Consider the following 12,326-nt stretch of genomic DNA (forward strand, 5'->3'; position numbering starts at 1 on the left):
ATACAATGTGTGACCCTCGACAAAGAGTTAACAGTTAAAACAGAAAAAAAGTCTTATCAGATTCTACAGAGACAATAACTTCATATCATGTCATGTCATTTCATGTCATGTCATGTCCTAATACTTGCTTGGGCTTCCCTCACTCTGAGGCCCCACGTCTCCTATAGTTAGAGCTTGTCTCCCCCTAGTGGTTGACCTGTGCACAACACCCCACTTGCCAGATCTGAATCCAGAGATTTTATGGTTAATGCAATGAGTTGAGATTTCTTTTTCATAATGAAGAAATATTAATCACAAGATGAGTCGCCTATGCAGCCCGTAATTTAAAAAAAGAGCAAAATTAGACACCCAGTTTACCCAGATAGTAAAACTTTCACGGCACTAACCAATTAAATCAGAGCTTCCCCCTCACCCGAGCTCTCTTCAGACTTTGATACAACACGCTCCTGGAGTCAGCTGAAACATTCACTTTATGAATTTAAATGTGCCCAGAGGTCTTCTCTGGGGCTTTGAGGATGGATTCCTCTTCTGGAAAAAAAATACCACATTTTGCTTTTAAAGACATTTAAAAGCCGAATGTTTGAAACAGAGTGTGAATACTGAGCAGACGCTTACTGTGCGATGCCTTTGCTTTGAACCCCACTGGTAAGAGTTGAAAAGTGTTACGGGCAGGTTTGTGCTTGTACCTGATATCCCTGGAGATTTGGCTCACAGGGCAGCACAATGTACGTAGTCAAGATAGTCTTGCTGATTGAGCATTCTGGCCAAACTGGTTAGCAATCTGTATGCATGGAAGTGAGTGTGCTCGCTTGTTTTTGTATTACTTAGAAATAGTAAGGTTAAAGGTTCAAATCCTGGCCACAATGGAAAGATAGGGAAGCAGAGGGAATTTCCCTGAGAATTCAGGGACTTCACTTCTTTCTGTGCGCCTGGACTTTTCCTGCAGTTTAAAGGTTTGTCTTTTCACTTGCATCCTCAACAGTTATGAAGCCTTTTCTTTCATCTATGTTACAGGAGCATGGAGCGCCCCTCTCGGAAGAGGGGGGTTTCGGAGCGTTTTCCACCCACTAATGTGTTCTGCCTGTGCGTTTCAGAGGATGACGTTGACTTGGAGGCTCTGGTGAATGATATGAACTCTTCGCTGGAGAGCCTTTACTCTTCCTGCAGTGGTCAGCAGACAGAGTCGACCCCGCTACTGCACAACGGACAGACCTCTTCCTCACACCACCACCACCACCACCACCATCATCACACACAACACGGCCATCCGCGGCATCCGGGCCAGCACTCACACGTGTTAAGCCACGTCTCCCCCGAGCCGCCTTCCTCCTCCTCCTCCTCGGCAGACTCACCCCAGTCTAGCCTCCGACGGTCACAGCCAATGCACATCCTCGCCGTCAGGTAGGTGTTTCATCTGGACGACGGACGCCATTTTTTGACGTTTTACAGACAAAAATATAATAATCACTGGCAGATTAATCAATAAGGAGAATAATGTTTTACTAATAGTAATGCATTTACTCATAGTTAAAGCGAGAAGGCAGGAGATAAAAGATCAACGAGGGAAGTAGCACATGGAGGAACAAAAGTCTAGCTCTGAACATTAGTCTTCAACTCTTTGCAGCCTCATACAAAACATTTTTTACTGGCATAGCTGCACACTCACACAGAGCTCGAACCCCTTTTTTCCCCTCTGCATTTGAAAAGAAACCTTTCCCTGCACGCTGACATCCCTCCACACCCTCTCGATAATTGGGCATAATATTTCCTCCCTGCTCCCAATCTGTGGCCCTTCAATGACCCGTTCCTCCTTGTCACTCCTCTTTTGCTTCACGCTGCACTTGCAGGGGGAGAAAAGTAAAGATTCTCATTTATTTAAGAAGCGAGTCCATATGTCTCACTCAATTTAAAGCGCGCAGAGCCACGTCCTCCTCGGGGCTGCATTCAAAGCCGGCGCACGCGCACCCACGCACGCGCGCGCACACACACTCGTCCAACAGAAACACAGCTGCATGCATACAGTAAGCGTTCAAAGAGGAGCTGGTGTCAGCTCCCATTATTCGCCTTTGGACTGTATGACAGGAAGAGAGGAGGGGTGAACAGGTAATGGAGGATTCTCTCTTATGCGCTCCCTCTCTCTCGCTTTCAAACACACAGTCACGCAGACGCAGGCCCCGAAGTTCTTATTATTCAGGACTGACCTCTGGATAACCCTGTTCTCAAGCTCAGATGGGACGACATCAAAAGGCCCGTTCCCTTTTGAACTCGCCGGGTTCTACAGAGAGGCAGAGTTTGACAGAGAAAGAGAGAAAAAGAGGCCGAGGAAAACAGTCTCACACGCCGATTCTTCTTTTTGTGTCTGCGCTCGCTGTTGAGCTGGAATTTCACAAACCGGCGTGCCTGTTACTTCCTTTCTTCTTTTTAATGGTCGGATCGTGAAAACTCATAATCAGCTGTCAAATTAGACTGCTCGAGCTTAACTCAAAAAGTGCTTTAAAGCGATGTCTTGATTCAGAATTGATGCTTTATAAATATTGCAAAGAAATAGCTCTGAGGGTTGCGGGGGTTCTGTGATTTCCTCTTGGCGGGAGACTTTTGATTATGGGCTGATCAGACGGAAACAGACATGAGCCTGAATACTGTACAGCAGTGCTTTTTTTCTTTTTTTCTTTTTTTTTTTTAAATCAGTCTCTCCTGCACATGTCAGCAGCTTTCAACTTAAACTTCTCCCATTTCACTTTTTTATGGGGATATACCAGGTCAGCTATAGCTTGTTACATAGAAGCGAGAAATCTGTTCTTGTTCTAGAGGTGGGCAAGAACAAGTGCAAGGTTCGTTCTGGACAGGTCATTCACACCTCAGGTGAAACTCAAGTACAGACGTCAGAACTCTGGGGAAGTGTCCAACAATGATTTGGTCGAAAATTGGACGTAGACGTGGTGTAAAAAGTGCCTCTGCCATGGTCAATGTGCTCGTCCCTAACCCTAACCCTAACCCCCACAATGCTTAGCGTGTGTAATGTATGCTGCAGTAGGAAGCTCCATATGAGGACTGCGCCACTTTAGTTTCTCATCAAGTAAAAATCTCCTGGCTAAAACCAACTTCTTTCTCGAGAACAGATTTGTCGCGTAACAAGTCACAAACTTATGTAACGAGCTTTAGGCCGCAATCATTAGCCAACAAACAAACAAACACAAACATCATGCCACCACTGTAGCTTCACTCTCGTTTCCATTTTACAGGAGGTTGCAGGAGGAGGAGCAGCAGCTGAGGACATCGTCTCTCCCGGCCATCCCCAACCCGTTCCCCGAGCTCTGCAGTCCGGCCAGCTCACCTGTCCTCAGTCCCGGTTCTCTACCTCCCGGAGAACCATCTTCAGGCAAATACGTGAGTAAAACCCCCTCTCAGATTCACTGTGGAAACTTTCCTGAAACCTTTCAGGAAGCGGTGTGGTTGGAAGCTGGAAATAAAACACGCAATGACTTCACGTTGCGTAAGATGCTTTTCCCCATTAAGGACGAGAGTATGAGACGTATGCTGATTTATTTACATGTTGGGACGCGTGTGACTCAAGTTAGCTGTTTTGAAGCATGCGGAATGTCGTAAATCAGCTGTTCTAGCGGTCATGTTGGATGTTTAGGATTGATTTCTTCTTTCTTTCTTTTCTTTTTTTCCCTGCCTGACATCTGCTTCATGTTTTGCTCATGTGAGGCATGTTGATTGCTTGCATGTGATGGCACTGTACCGTACAGTGCATGTGTGTGCTCAAGAGGCTTTGTTGGCTTCGTTTGAGGGGAAAAAAAGAATGAGGTGAAAAGTGGAAGAGCAGAGGTTGTGTGTGTGTGTGTGTGTGTGTGTGTGTGTGTGTGTGTGTGTGTGTGTGTGTGTGTGTGTGTGTGTGTGTGCGTATACCTGCACACATGATTGCATATTTGTGAGCCTGTTTGCATTTGTGTGTTTATGTGCTGACAAAGATTTAGGGACTGGCCTGTCTATTCTTGGAAGCAGACTCCCCTCCATCTTCGCTGTTAATGGTCTTCATATGGAACCAGCCAATACTGGTTACAGTAACGTACCAGTTTACAGTAAAGTGAGGGCGGACTTATTCTCATAAATGCTCCCCCTGGCTTAGATCCTGCCTGTTCTGGTCATGACTTCCATGGTACAAGATTAGTAGACTGCACTTCCAGTTAAGTCGTTTCTACTTCAAAACCAAAGACCGAGTTTAATATGACCTCCTCGGCTTTCTCAAGCGTCTTCTCATTAATAGCATGATGAATTGATAAACTTGCGGCATCTGGTAGGCAATTAAAAAGCTGGGATGTGTTGGTTTTGAATCGCCATCTGCGCCATAAATAAATCTCTAAATGATTAATACTGGACTTGTTTGTTGTTTTTTTTTCTTTTTATGTGTGTGGGGGAGCTGTGTCTTTCTCCGTGGAGATGTTGTAGGCTCTAACGGTGGCATAAATTCAACACTTCTTTGTAAATCTTAGCTCACGTGTTACACAGGTGGAAGATTAATAACGTTTCACTAAGCGGTTACGCGTTTCGCTTTGAATTACTTGCCGTGACATAATTTTGGCTCTGTGGAAGTCAACCAGGCTGGTCTGGTAAATATTCAGAAACCAATTTATGAGAGTGGGTGACTTGCTCGGGATGGGAATGTTGTTGATTTTTGAATTCCCAGACGGTCTATTAAGAGTGCAGTAAAGGCCAGGAAGTGGAGTGGGGGGATTGGAGGAGGTGCAGGAGCAGTGGAGTTTAGTGGCAGACGTGAAATCTATTAACTTAAAGTAATTACATAGTAGAATATCTGGTAAAAGCGGGATTAGATTATAAACCAACTTTATTTTTTTTAGCCCCTTCGCTAAATCTGGTACCAATAACATTAACAACACACCACAGCCACTTTACATTTTATGGAGCACAGAAACATTTATATAACATCCCATATAAAATTGTTTGGCCATACAAAGTAAACCAGCCACACACTATATAGATACTGTAGACATGCACTGTTCTTTCTTCTTTGTACATTTGTCAATCATGTTACAAACTAAGAATTCCAGAGGAGCATAAAAGGGACAAAAGTTTGACATCACAAGCTGAAGCTTTGCCATACATCTGCTTAGAATGTACCGAGCTCCCAAACATGCCTATAAACTGTTGCTAGATATAAGAAAAACAAAGTTTTCACGAAATGTTTGTCAAGAAACAATGCAAGGACAGCAATGGAAAATGAAACGCCTCGTGTGTGTTTACAGTACACACACTCGTGTAAACTCTGCGCGGGTGCGCTGTGCGTCCGTCCATGCATTAGGGTGTATTTCTTTTAAGTTGCCTGTGTGTTTGCGTTCGTGTCTGCCTGTTTGTCTTCGCAAGTTCTGTAAACTATTTACAGCATTGGCAGTGTCTATTCATTGTTGATGGAAATGGAAAGTATGTCTCATTGCTCCTCAGTGGAAATTCAATTCAGCACCTTTTGACTGAAAAAAAAAATAAAAAATTCTCCCATGGAGCCATCACCTCACACGCATGTGCCTCTTGGGTCCAGCTTTGGAGGCAAAAGCAACAGCACTGCTTTCCTGCAAACACATATTCAGCTGTTATGTGGCTGAGATAAATAACGATGATTATTATTGTTTTTTTAGGACGGCGAGCAGGTAAATTATTGCACCCATGCTCCAAGACCCGGGACAATTTGAACCATATGTGCCCTGGTTTGTCCCATTTTTTTTTCTCTCTGCCTTTATCCTTTTCATTGTTAGTCTGCCTCTATCTACCCGTCTCCCTGTCCTCCAAGTATCCAGATGAGGCAGCCAGCCTGAGAAGTTTCTGCATTTAGTTTACTGAATTTTCCGACCTCCAGGCTCTTTCTGACAGACTCAATACTTCTGTCCCTGTGCTCCTCCTTACCTCACTGCTTGGCCTCTGTGCAGGAGTCATGAGGATGTAGTGCAGGATTGTCAGTAATCACTGGCCGAGCAGTTGTATGTGGGCATGTGATTACCTAACTCACATAGACTTCTATGTCTATCTGTTGTTTCTTGAGTTACACAATTACATTTACACAGCGTCAGTCTCTTGTTAGTGGTATATAAGTGACAGTACTTTCTCAAATTTATCCATTACCTGTTGTACTACTAAACCAGAGATTTAAAGGACCAGTGTCTCAGATTGAGTGACACCTAGTGGTCAGTTAGCAGATTGTGACTAGCTGAATGCCATTCAGGCTCACTAACCAAGCATGTAGCATGCATCACAAAAGCCTAAACTCATGTTTCGTTTGTCTTTTCTGGGCTAGAAAGATGACTGATTGCAAGAAGAAGACTCCCTGCTCCTTTAGATATGAAACCATAATCACAGAATTTGCGATATTGCCCACAGATCCACTAAATTATACAAACCGAACCTTTGAGCTTTTGTTCTGTAAGTGTACAGTCAATAAAATATACATGGCAACATCAGAATGAACTGCCTATGTTAGTGTGAGAGCTATAGGACGATGAGGAAGCTGTCAATTACGACACAGCGTGTCATGTCTGCACAGATGGGCACTGAATTTCTGTGCCTGCTAAGGGTTACTACCAACATGTATTTATGTAATCCTAAAGCTCCATATATGTTCCCATGAACAGCCAAACAGCCATGCTGTGCGGTGGAAAAAACCCATAGGAAGCCTTGAGTGCAAGGCAGTAAGCCAGTATATCCATAAGTTTTTTTTTTTCTTTCAGTCTGGATTCTTGACGTCTGTCCTCGGCAGTCGAGTACTTGGACACTGTGTTCCCATAGCTGCCCCACTCCTACTAGTGTGGGAACACTGATTTGATGGCTGGGTTGCCAGATTTTGTTGGATTTAGTGTACTCGGACTGGATGTCCTGTAGCTCACTTTGCTCCATGGCAAGGCAGGATCCCCACGCCCTGCATCTGCTTCCCCAGTCTGTGTTTCATTATCATCCTAATGGTTAGTCTATTTTTATGCGTCTTGGACTATATGTCGGCGTTTATCTCTCTCTGCTTCGCTGACACAGCTCCACGTTTTAGTCCTTAACTCCAACTCTTCATATCAGTCTTCTTCTTCTTCTTGCTGATCATAGCTCAGAGTTTAGAGTGTGCTGTAATAATTCAGCTAGATTCAGCTACTTACGTGCGCAAGATGAAGTAAGAATCTCAAAATAGCACATGGTGCCAGACACAGCCAACTGGGGAGTTTGGGTTGGCACTGATAATGTTAGCAAACGGGCTGTTGGTCCTTAGCGTCAGCATTGTTGTCCAGCTGAATAAGTAGTGACTGACAAAATAGCGCTTTCTGTATCATTCAGGTCTAGGCAAACTCACTCGTAATCTGTCTACTATCTTGCCAAGCTTTCTGCTATCATCAAAATAACGACTTCTTCAGTTGGAGACTGCTGAGTTCGGTATGTAAATATGTTCAGGGTTATTCAAATGCTGCACCTGATCATGCTTTTTTTTTTTTTTTTTTATCGAGGGCACAGCTTGCATATATTTATGCAATGTTATGTTTTTTTTTTAACATTAAATTTACAAATGGAAGTATGCATCACACAATTAAGATGTAGGTAGCAAAAGCACATTATCATATCATTCAAACAGGATAGTACCACTATGATATATGCTTCTGTCGTTTAATGTTGTAAAAATAATACATATAATACATTTTTGACACATGCTAATGAGAACAGTTGACACAATTATATAACACTACTTGTTGTGCTGTGTTTCCTTAGCGTCCTTTTCTTTCCTTTTCTTATCTGGATTGTGTTCTTGGCAACTGCTCTGCCACAGTATCCCAAAAGGGATCATTAACATTTGCTCTAATGATGGCGGCGCCGATGACTTTTCCATCTCATCTCACTTTTCCTCACCTCGCTCGCTGTCTCTCTCCACATGACCGAGTTGAGTCAGCCAGATTTCAAAGCTGTGACTCCTACTTATCAGAAAAAGCATTTTGTGAAACTTGCCAGCATGAAGTGTACTGTTCTGAAGTATAATCTAATTGACGAGCCCATGATGCTCCAGCAGCAGCCTCCAACTTGTGGAGATCATGAGACCTGATTTAAATGAATTTATATGACTCTTAAAGGGGCAAATTCCCATATTTATGTGGATAATCAAACGCTGTTGATTTTAATTGCATTCATTGCATTCATTCATTGCAGTAAGTTATTCGGTGGGTGGTATATGGACTAAGAGTTTCTGAGTTTATCTCCTTGCATGGCTGTTAATGTGCTTCCTTGCATGTAGCAAGGTGCACTGCGCACAATGTGCCTCTCTTGCTGAGAGGTTGCACCTGCTGGCTGTGTCAAAATTTCACATGCCACTTTAAAAAAGGGAACAAGTAAGATAAATAATAGCACTAGCTAGGTAGAAAGAAGACGTGCACATGTTTCATCAACAGTCTAGTCCATATCGAGTACCTTGTTGGATACACGTAGTATTACGTAGTTATCTTTAAGAAAGTCTTCATCATATCTCTGTATGAGTGAGGAGAAAAAGTTTTGTGCATTGTAACATGGACATAAGTGTAATTTATACTGTACTGATTATCCTCCCTTTGACCCATTCATCTATTGTGTACAGCCGAAGCAGTGGACTGCTGCCCCAGCTATCAATTTAGGCAGTTAGGCGCTTGCTCAGGGAACCTCAGTCATGAACCTATAACTCTTCTGCCCCAAGCATCTCTTACCGCTACTACCTAAAATGCATTCGCTCAATGTGGGGCTCAACCCAGGACCCTGGATTAAGAGTCTCATGCTCTACCGACTGAGCTAGCCTGGCAACCGTCCATCCAAGTGGGTGTTGCATAAGGCAAAAACTCAGATTCTTTTCCTGCTGGCATCGAGGGGCAGTTCGAGCACAGTGCCTGCCAGACACTCCCAGCAACTCCATTTCTGGATGGTCTGAGCCATTGTTATCCTCCAGCAAACCTGATGCAGCTGCGGCCTCAACTTCTCTCCTCTGGATAGTATGTTTTCTCTCCTCTGCCTAAAATAAACACCCTAGATATTAATGCCCGCCAAGAGCCTATAGCGGAGTTTGCATGTTCTCTCTGTGCCTGTGTGGGTTCTCTCTGGATACTCCGGCCCCCTCCCACCGTCCAAAGGCATGCTCGTTAGGCTAATTGGTGATTCTAACACTGTAGGTGTGCATGTGAGTGTGAATGGTTGTCTGTTTTACTGTGTTAGCCTTGCAATAGACTGGCGACCTGTCCAGGGTTTACCCTTGCTCTGTTTCCATCACAGTAGGTTTACTGTTTTATTACTGTAATATCATTTGTTTCAGTAAATAAATTTGGTTATAGCAAAATAAAGGGACTTCATTACGAAGGTGTGTCTGGAAAATCCTCTCTAGTATCAGTTTAACATACAAGTTACAGCATGTGTTCTCGTTGCTGAAGGGAAAGCAGAGGCATTTAACTAGAAACACCTGATGTATAAATAATGGGCATCAATCCATCTCCCTCTGCTCACTCTCTGAGCAGTGAAACATGGCATTCCCTGGCTGCTGCCTTCCTGAATGCTGGAAATGCTCCGGGTCAAAGGGCAGTTTTTTCCACTGTAAAAGCAGAAAGGAATGCTGTCGATGCCCAAACTGTTGGCCTCAATGTGTGGGAACGTCTGTGGCCGTGTGCAGGAGAGTGTTTGTGTATTTAAAAAGGGAGGGTGCGCTTTTGAGGAGGTTCTGTTTTGTGCGCTCTGTGTGCATTTGTGTCTGCGCGTGTTTGTCTTTTCACAAGCAGGGAATTTACATGTGTAGGGCCTTCAGCTGTATGTTCGTGTGCGAGCTCTCAGTACGTGCTGTGCGATTCGCACCGTGCAGAGATCGGATCAAAGGTGACGCGGTGCCAGAAATCTGCTGGCTGGCCCGCTCCTCTAGCAGCCAGCCTGCTTTTAAATGCAGGCACATACAGGCACTTGTTGTACTGTCACGTTTGTATAATTTGTGGCGTGTGATTTGTGACGTTTTTATGATTTGTGGCGTACATGTGTGAGATCTGTGCCGTTTATGTCGCTTGGGTTGTTTATGTCTTTGTGATTATTTGCAACTGATGGGAGTATAAATTGTGGCACATGAACTGGATTTCTTATTGGGCTTGTGCGTGTGTGCATCCGTGTGTGTATATTTGATGCATGGCTGCCCGTTGGCCTCATTATTCCTAACATTGCATCTAGTCTCTGAGCCCAAGGCGCACACATGCGCGCTCTATCTTTATCTCTATCTGCCTCACACACACACACACACACACACACACACACACAGCCACACTTGCATGATAACTGATGCTCTTTGTGGCAGAGGTAAAGAGAGCATACAGGCAGTACAGTAACCCTTTGTCAGCATCCATATCCCTGTTCTCCTTCTCTGTCTCGCAAGCACACACACACACACACATACATACACACACCAACATATATACACAATGCATCAGGTGACTGAGTGGATTTGCAGCATTCAGTGCTGTGAAATACAAATTGTTTGGCTGCTGTCGAACAAATGCGACCTGGAGGAGAGCCAGGCAGGTTTGTGGTTGAGTCTGGAACATCTCATGTGTCAGCGCCATATTTATCCCTTGCTGCTAAATGGAAACATGCCTCGACCTGCTAGCTAGACCTGTTACTGCCACACTGCCACAGAGAGACACACACACACACACACACACACACACACACACAGGCGCGAAGCAGGCACACATGCGTACACATGGCCTGTTTAATAATACGGTAGGATGGGTGGATTAGTCTGAACAATGGCTTAGTTTAAATAAATAAGACTTCAGAATTGGTTCTGGACAAAGTCAACACATCTTAGCTTGTGCAAGGACCACTGCAGGGTTATGTACAATTTAGTTTGTGCATTTGATTGTTATCAAAGAAATTGCTCGGAAAATGGTCCCTGAGCTTGACATATCATAAATAGAAATAAATAGTGCAACCAAAACGATGTCCAATTAGAAGAACTTTTCTTATTGTTGGTTTAATTAGTGATATGACACAAAATGTTGGTTTCCTCTTCACATGACTCATGCAGACCATCACCTCAGACGTCTTCTCTATGTTCTGTGCTGCAGTTGATCCATATTTACTAACTTTAACTCCGACTTGAGACGCTCAGTTCCACTTGCCATTGTGCGAGGCCGAGTGGCGTAATTACAGAACAATACAGACACACCAGCGCGCTGGTATAAATGCTGTCGACGGCGTAACAGCAAGAGTGTAAAACAAGCTTACGCCATCTGCAGCTAAGATCCAATTTTAGCATTAAACACCACATGAGAATAATACCCCTTAGGTACAGTATAGTGTAAATTTCAGCTTTAGTGATTATGCATTTAAACAAACACCTCATCACCTGCATAATGTCAGGAGCTACTTGGCAGTTGTAACTATAACAGTGGTTTGAAAGTCATACGGACACTGTACAGTACACTGACTGAAACACAGAAGAGTTGGAGAGCGAGTCCGCTTCATCATCTCTGTCTAACTTCTCCGGGCGACCTCGGTGATGGAATCACATGGCTTATGATTTTGAGTGGGAATGTCGAAACAGACCCCCAGCTGTTAATACTGTAAGCGCGCGGACTTTCCTGTAATTTAATCAGTGAGTCATAGATTCAGGCAAGATTGTCACTTTAACAAAAGAAATGCCAAGACATTATTTAAGCTGTCAAACATTCATGCCTGAGCAAATGTGTGCCGTGCAAATGTATCTAAAGGCCACAATCATGACAAATTTGACCAATTTCAGTTGATGGATCCAAAGTTTGCACACTGTGACTGAAGCAAATCCAACACCTCATTTTAAACAGCGTGTTTTAGAGATTGACCGATAAATTGGCCGGCACGTCCACAGGCAGCCCTGTGCTGCTGGAGATTTTGCGGACCCGTGCAGCCCATACATTGTGCCTCCCCCACTGTATAAGAGCATTAAATATTCCTTGAGTTGGTTAAATTGAGACTTGTAACATTTGTTATCATTGTGTCATTTTTACCATGTAATTTTTTTGGTAGGCTTACGGACACATACATTAATCAGTGTCAAAGACATAAGTAGTTGTTGCACCAGACTTAGCAAAAACCTCATTTTCATCTGTAGTCCAAATGGAGGGAGAAATGGCAGAATCAGCTCAGAATAATCGGCAGCAGGTATCGGCCATTGGCCAAGGCTTATGTGATAAAAGCGGTATCGGCCATAACAAAATCCATATCGGTCTCTCTCTAGCGAGATTGACTCGTGCCAAAAATTCTTTTCAACTTTATTTTTGATGTGCTATTGTCTTAAAGCACAAATAGTGTCATGAGTG

At 43.8% G+C, this 12,326-nt stretch overlaps 1 protein-coding gene across 5 annotated transcripts in view; it reads left to right on the forward strand.

Moving 5' to 3' along the window:
- grb10b (growth factor receptor-bound protein 10b) overlaps window positions 1-12,326 on the forward strand; it is a 59,263-nt gene that overhangs the window by 26,219 nt on the left and 20,718 nt on the right. For all 5 annotated transcript variants that reach the window (XM_047598326.1, XM_047598325.1, XM_047598330.1 and 2 more), the window contains 2 exons: window positions 1,095-1,401; window positions 3,243-3,387. In XM_047598326.1, the coding sequence (XP_047454282.1) occupies window positions 1,095-1,401; window positions 3,243-3,387 (452 nt within the window). The remainder of the gene's footprint in view (window positions 1-1,094; window positions 1,402-3,242; window positions 3,388-12,326) is intronic.

This window comes from Mugil cephalus, chromosome 11 (genome assembly GCF_022458985.1).
Source record: "Mugil cephalus isolate CIBA_MC_2020 chromosome 11, CIBA_Mcephalus_1.1, whole genome shotgun sequence".
NCBI classification, from domain to species: domain Eukaryota; kingdom Metazoa; phylum Chordata; class Actinopteri; order Mugiliformes; family Mugilidae; genus Mugil; species Mugil cephalus.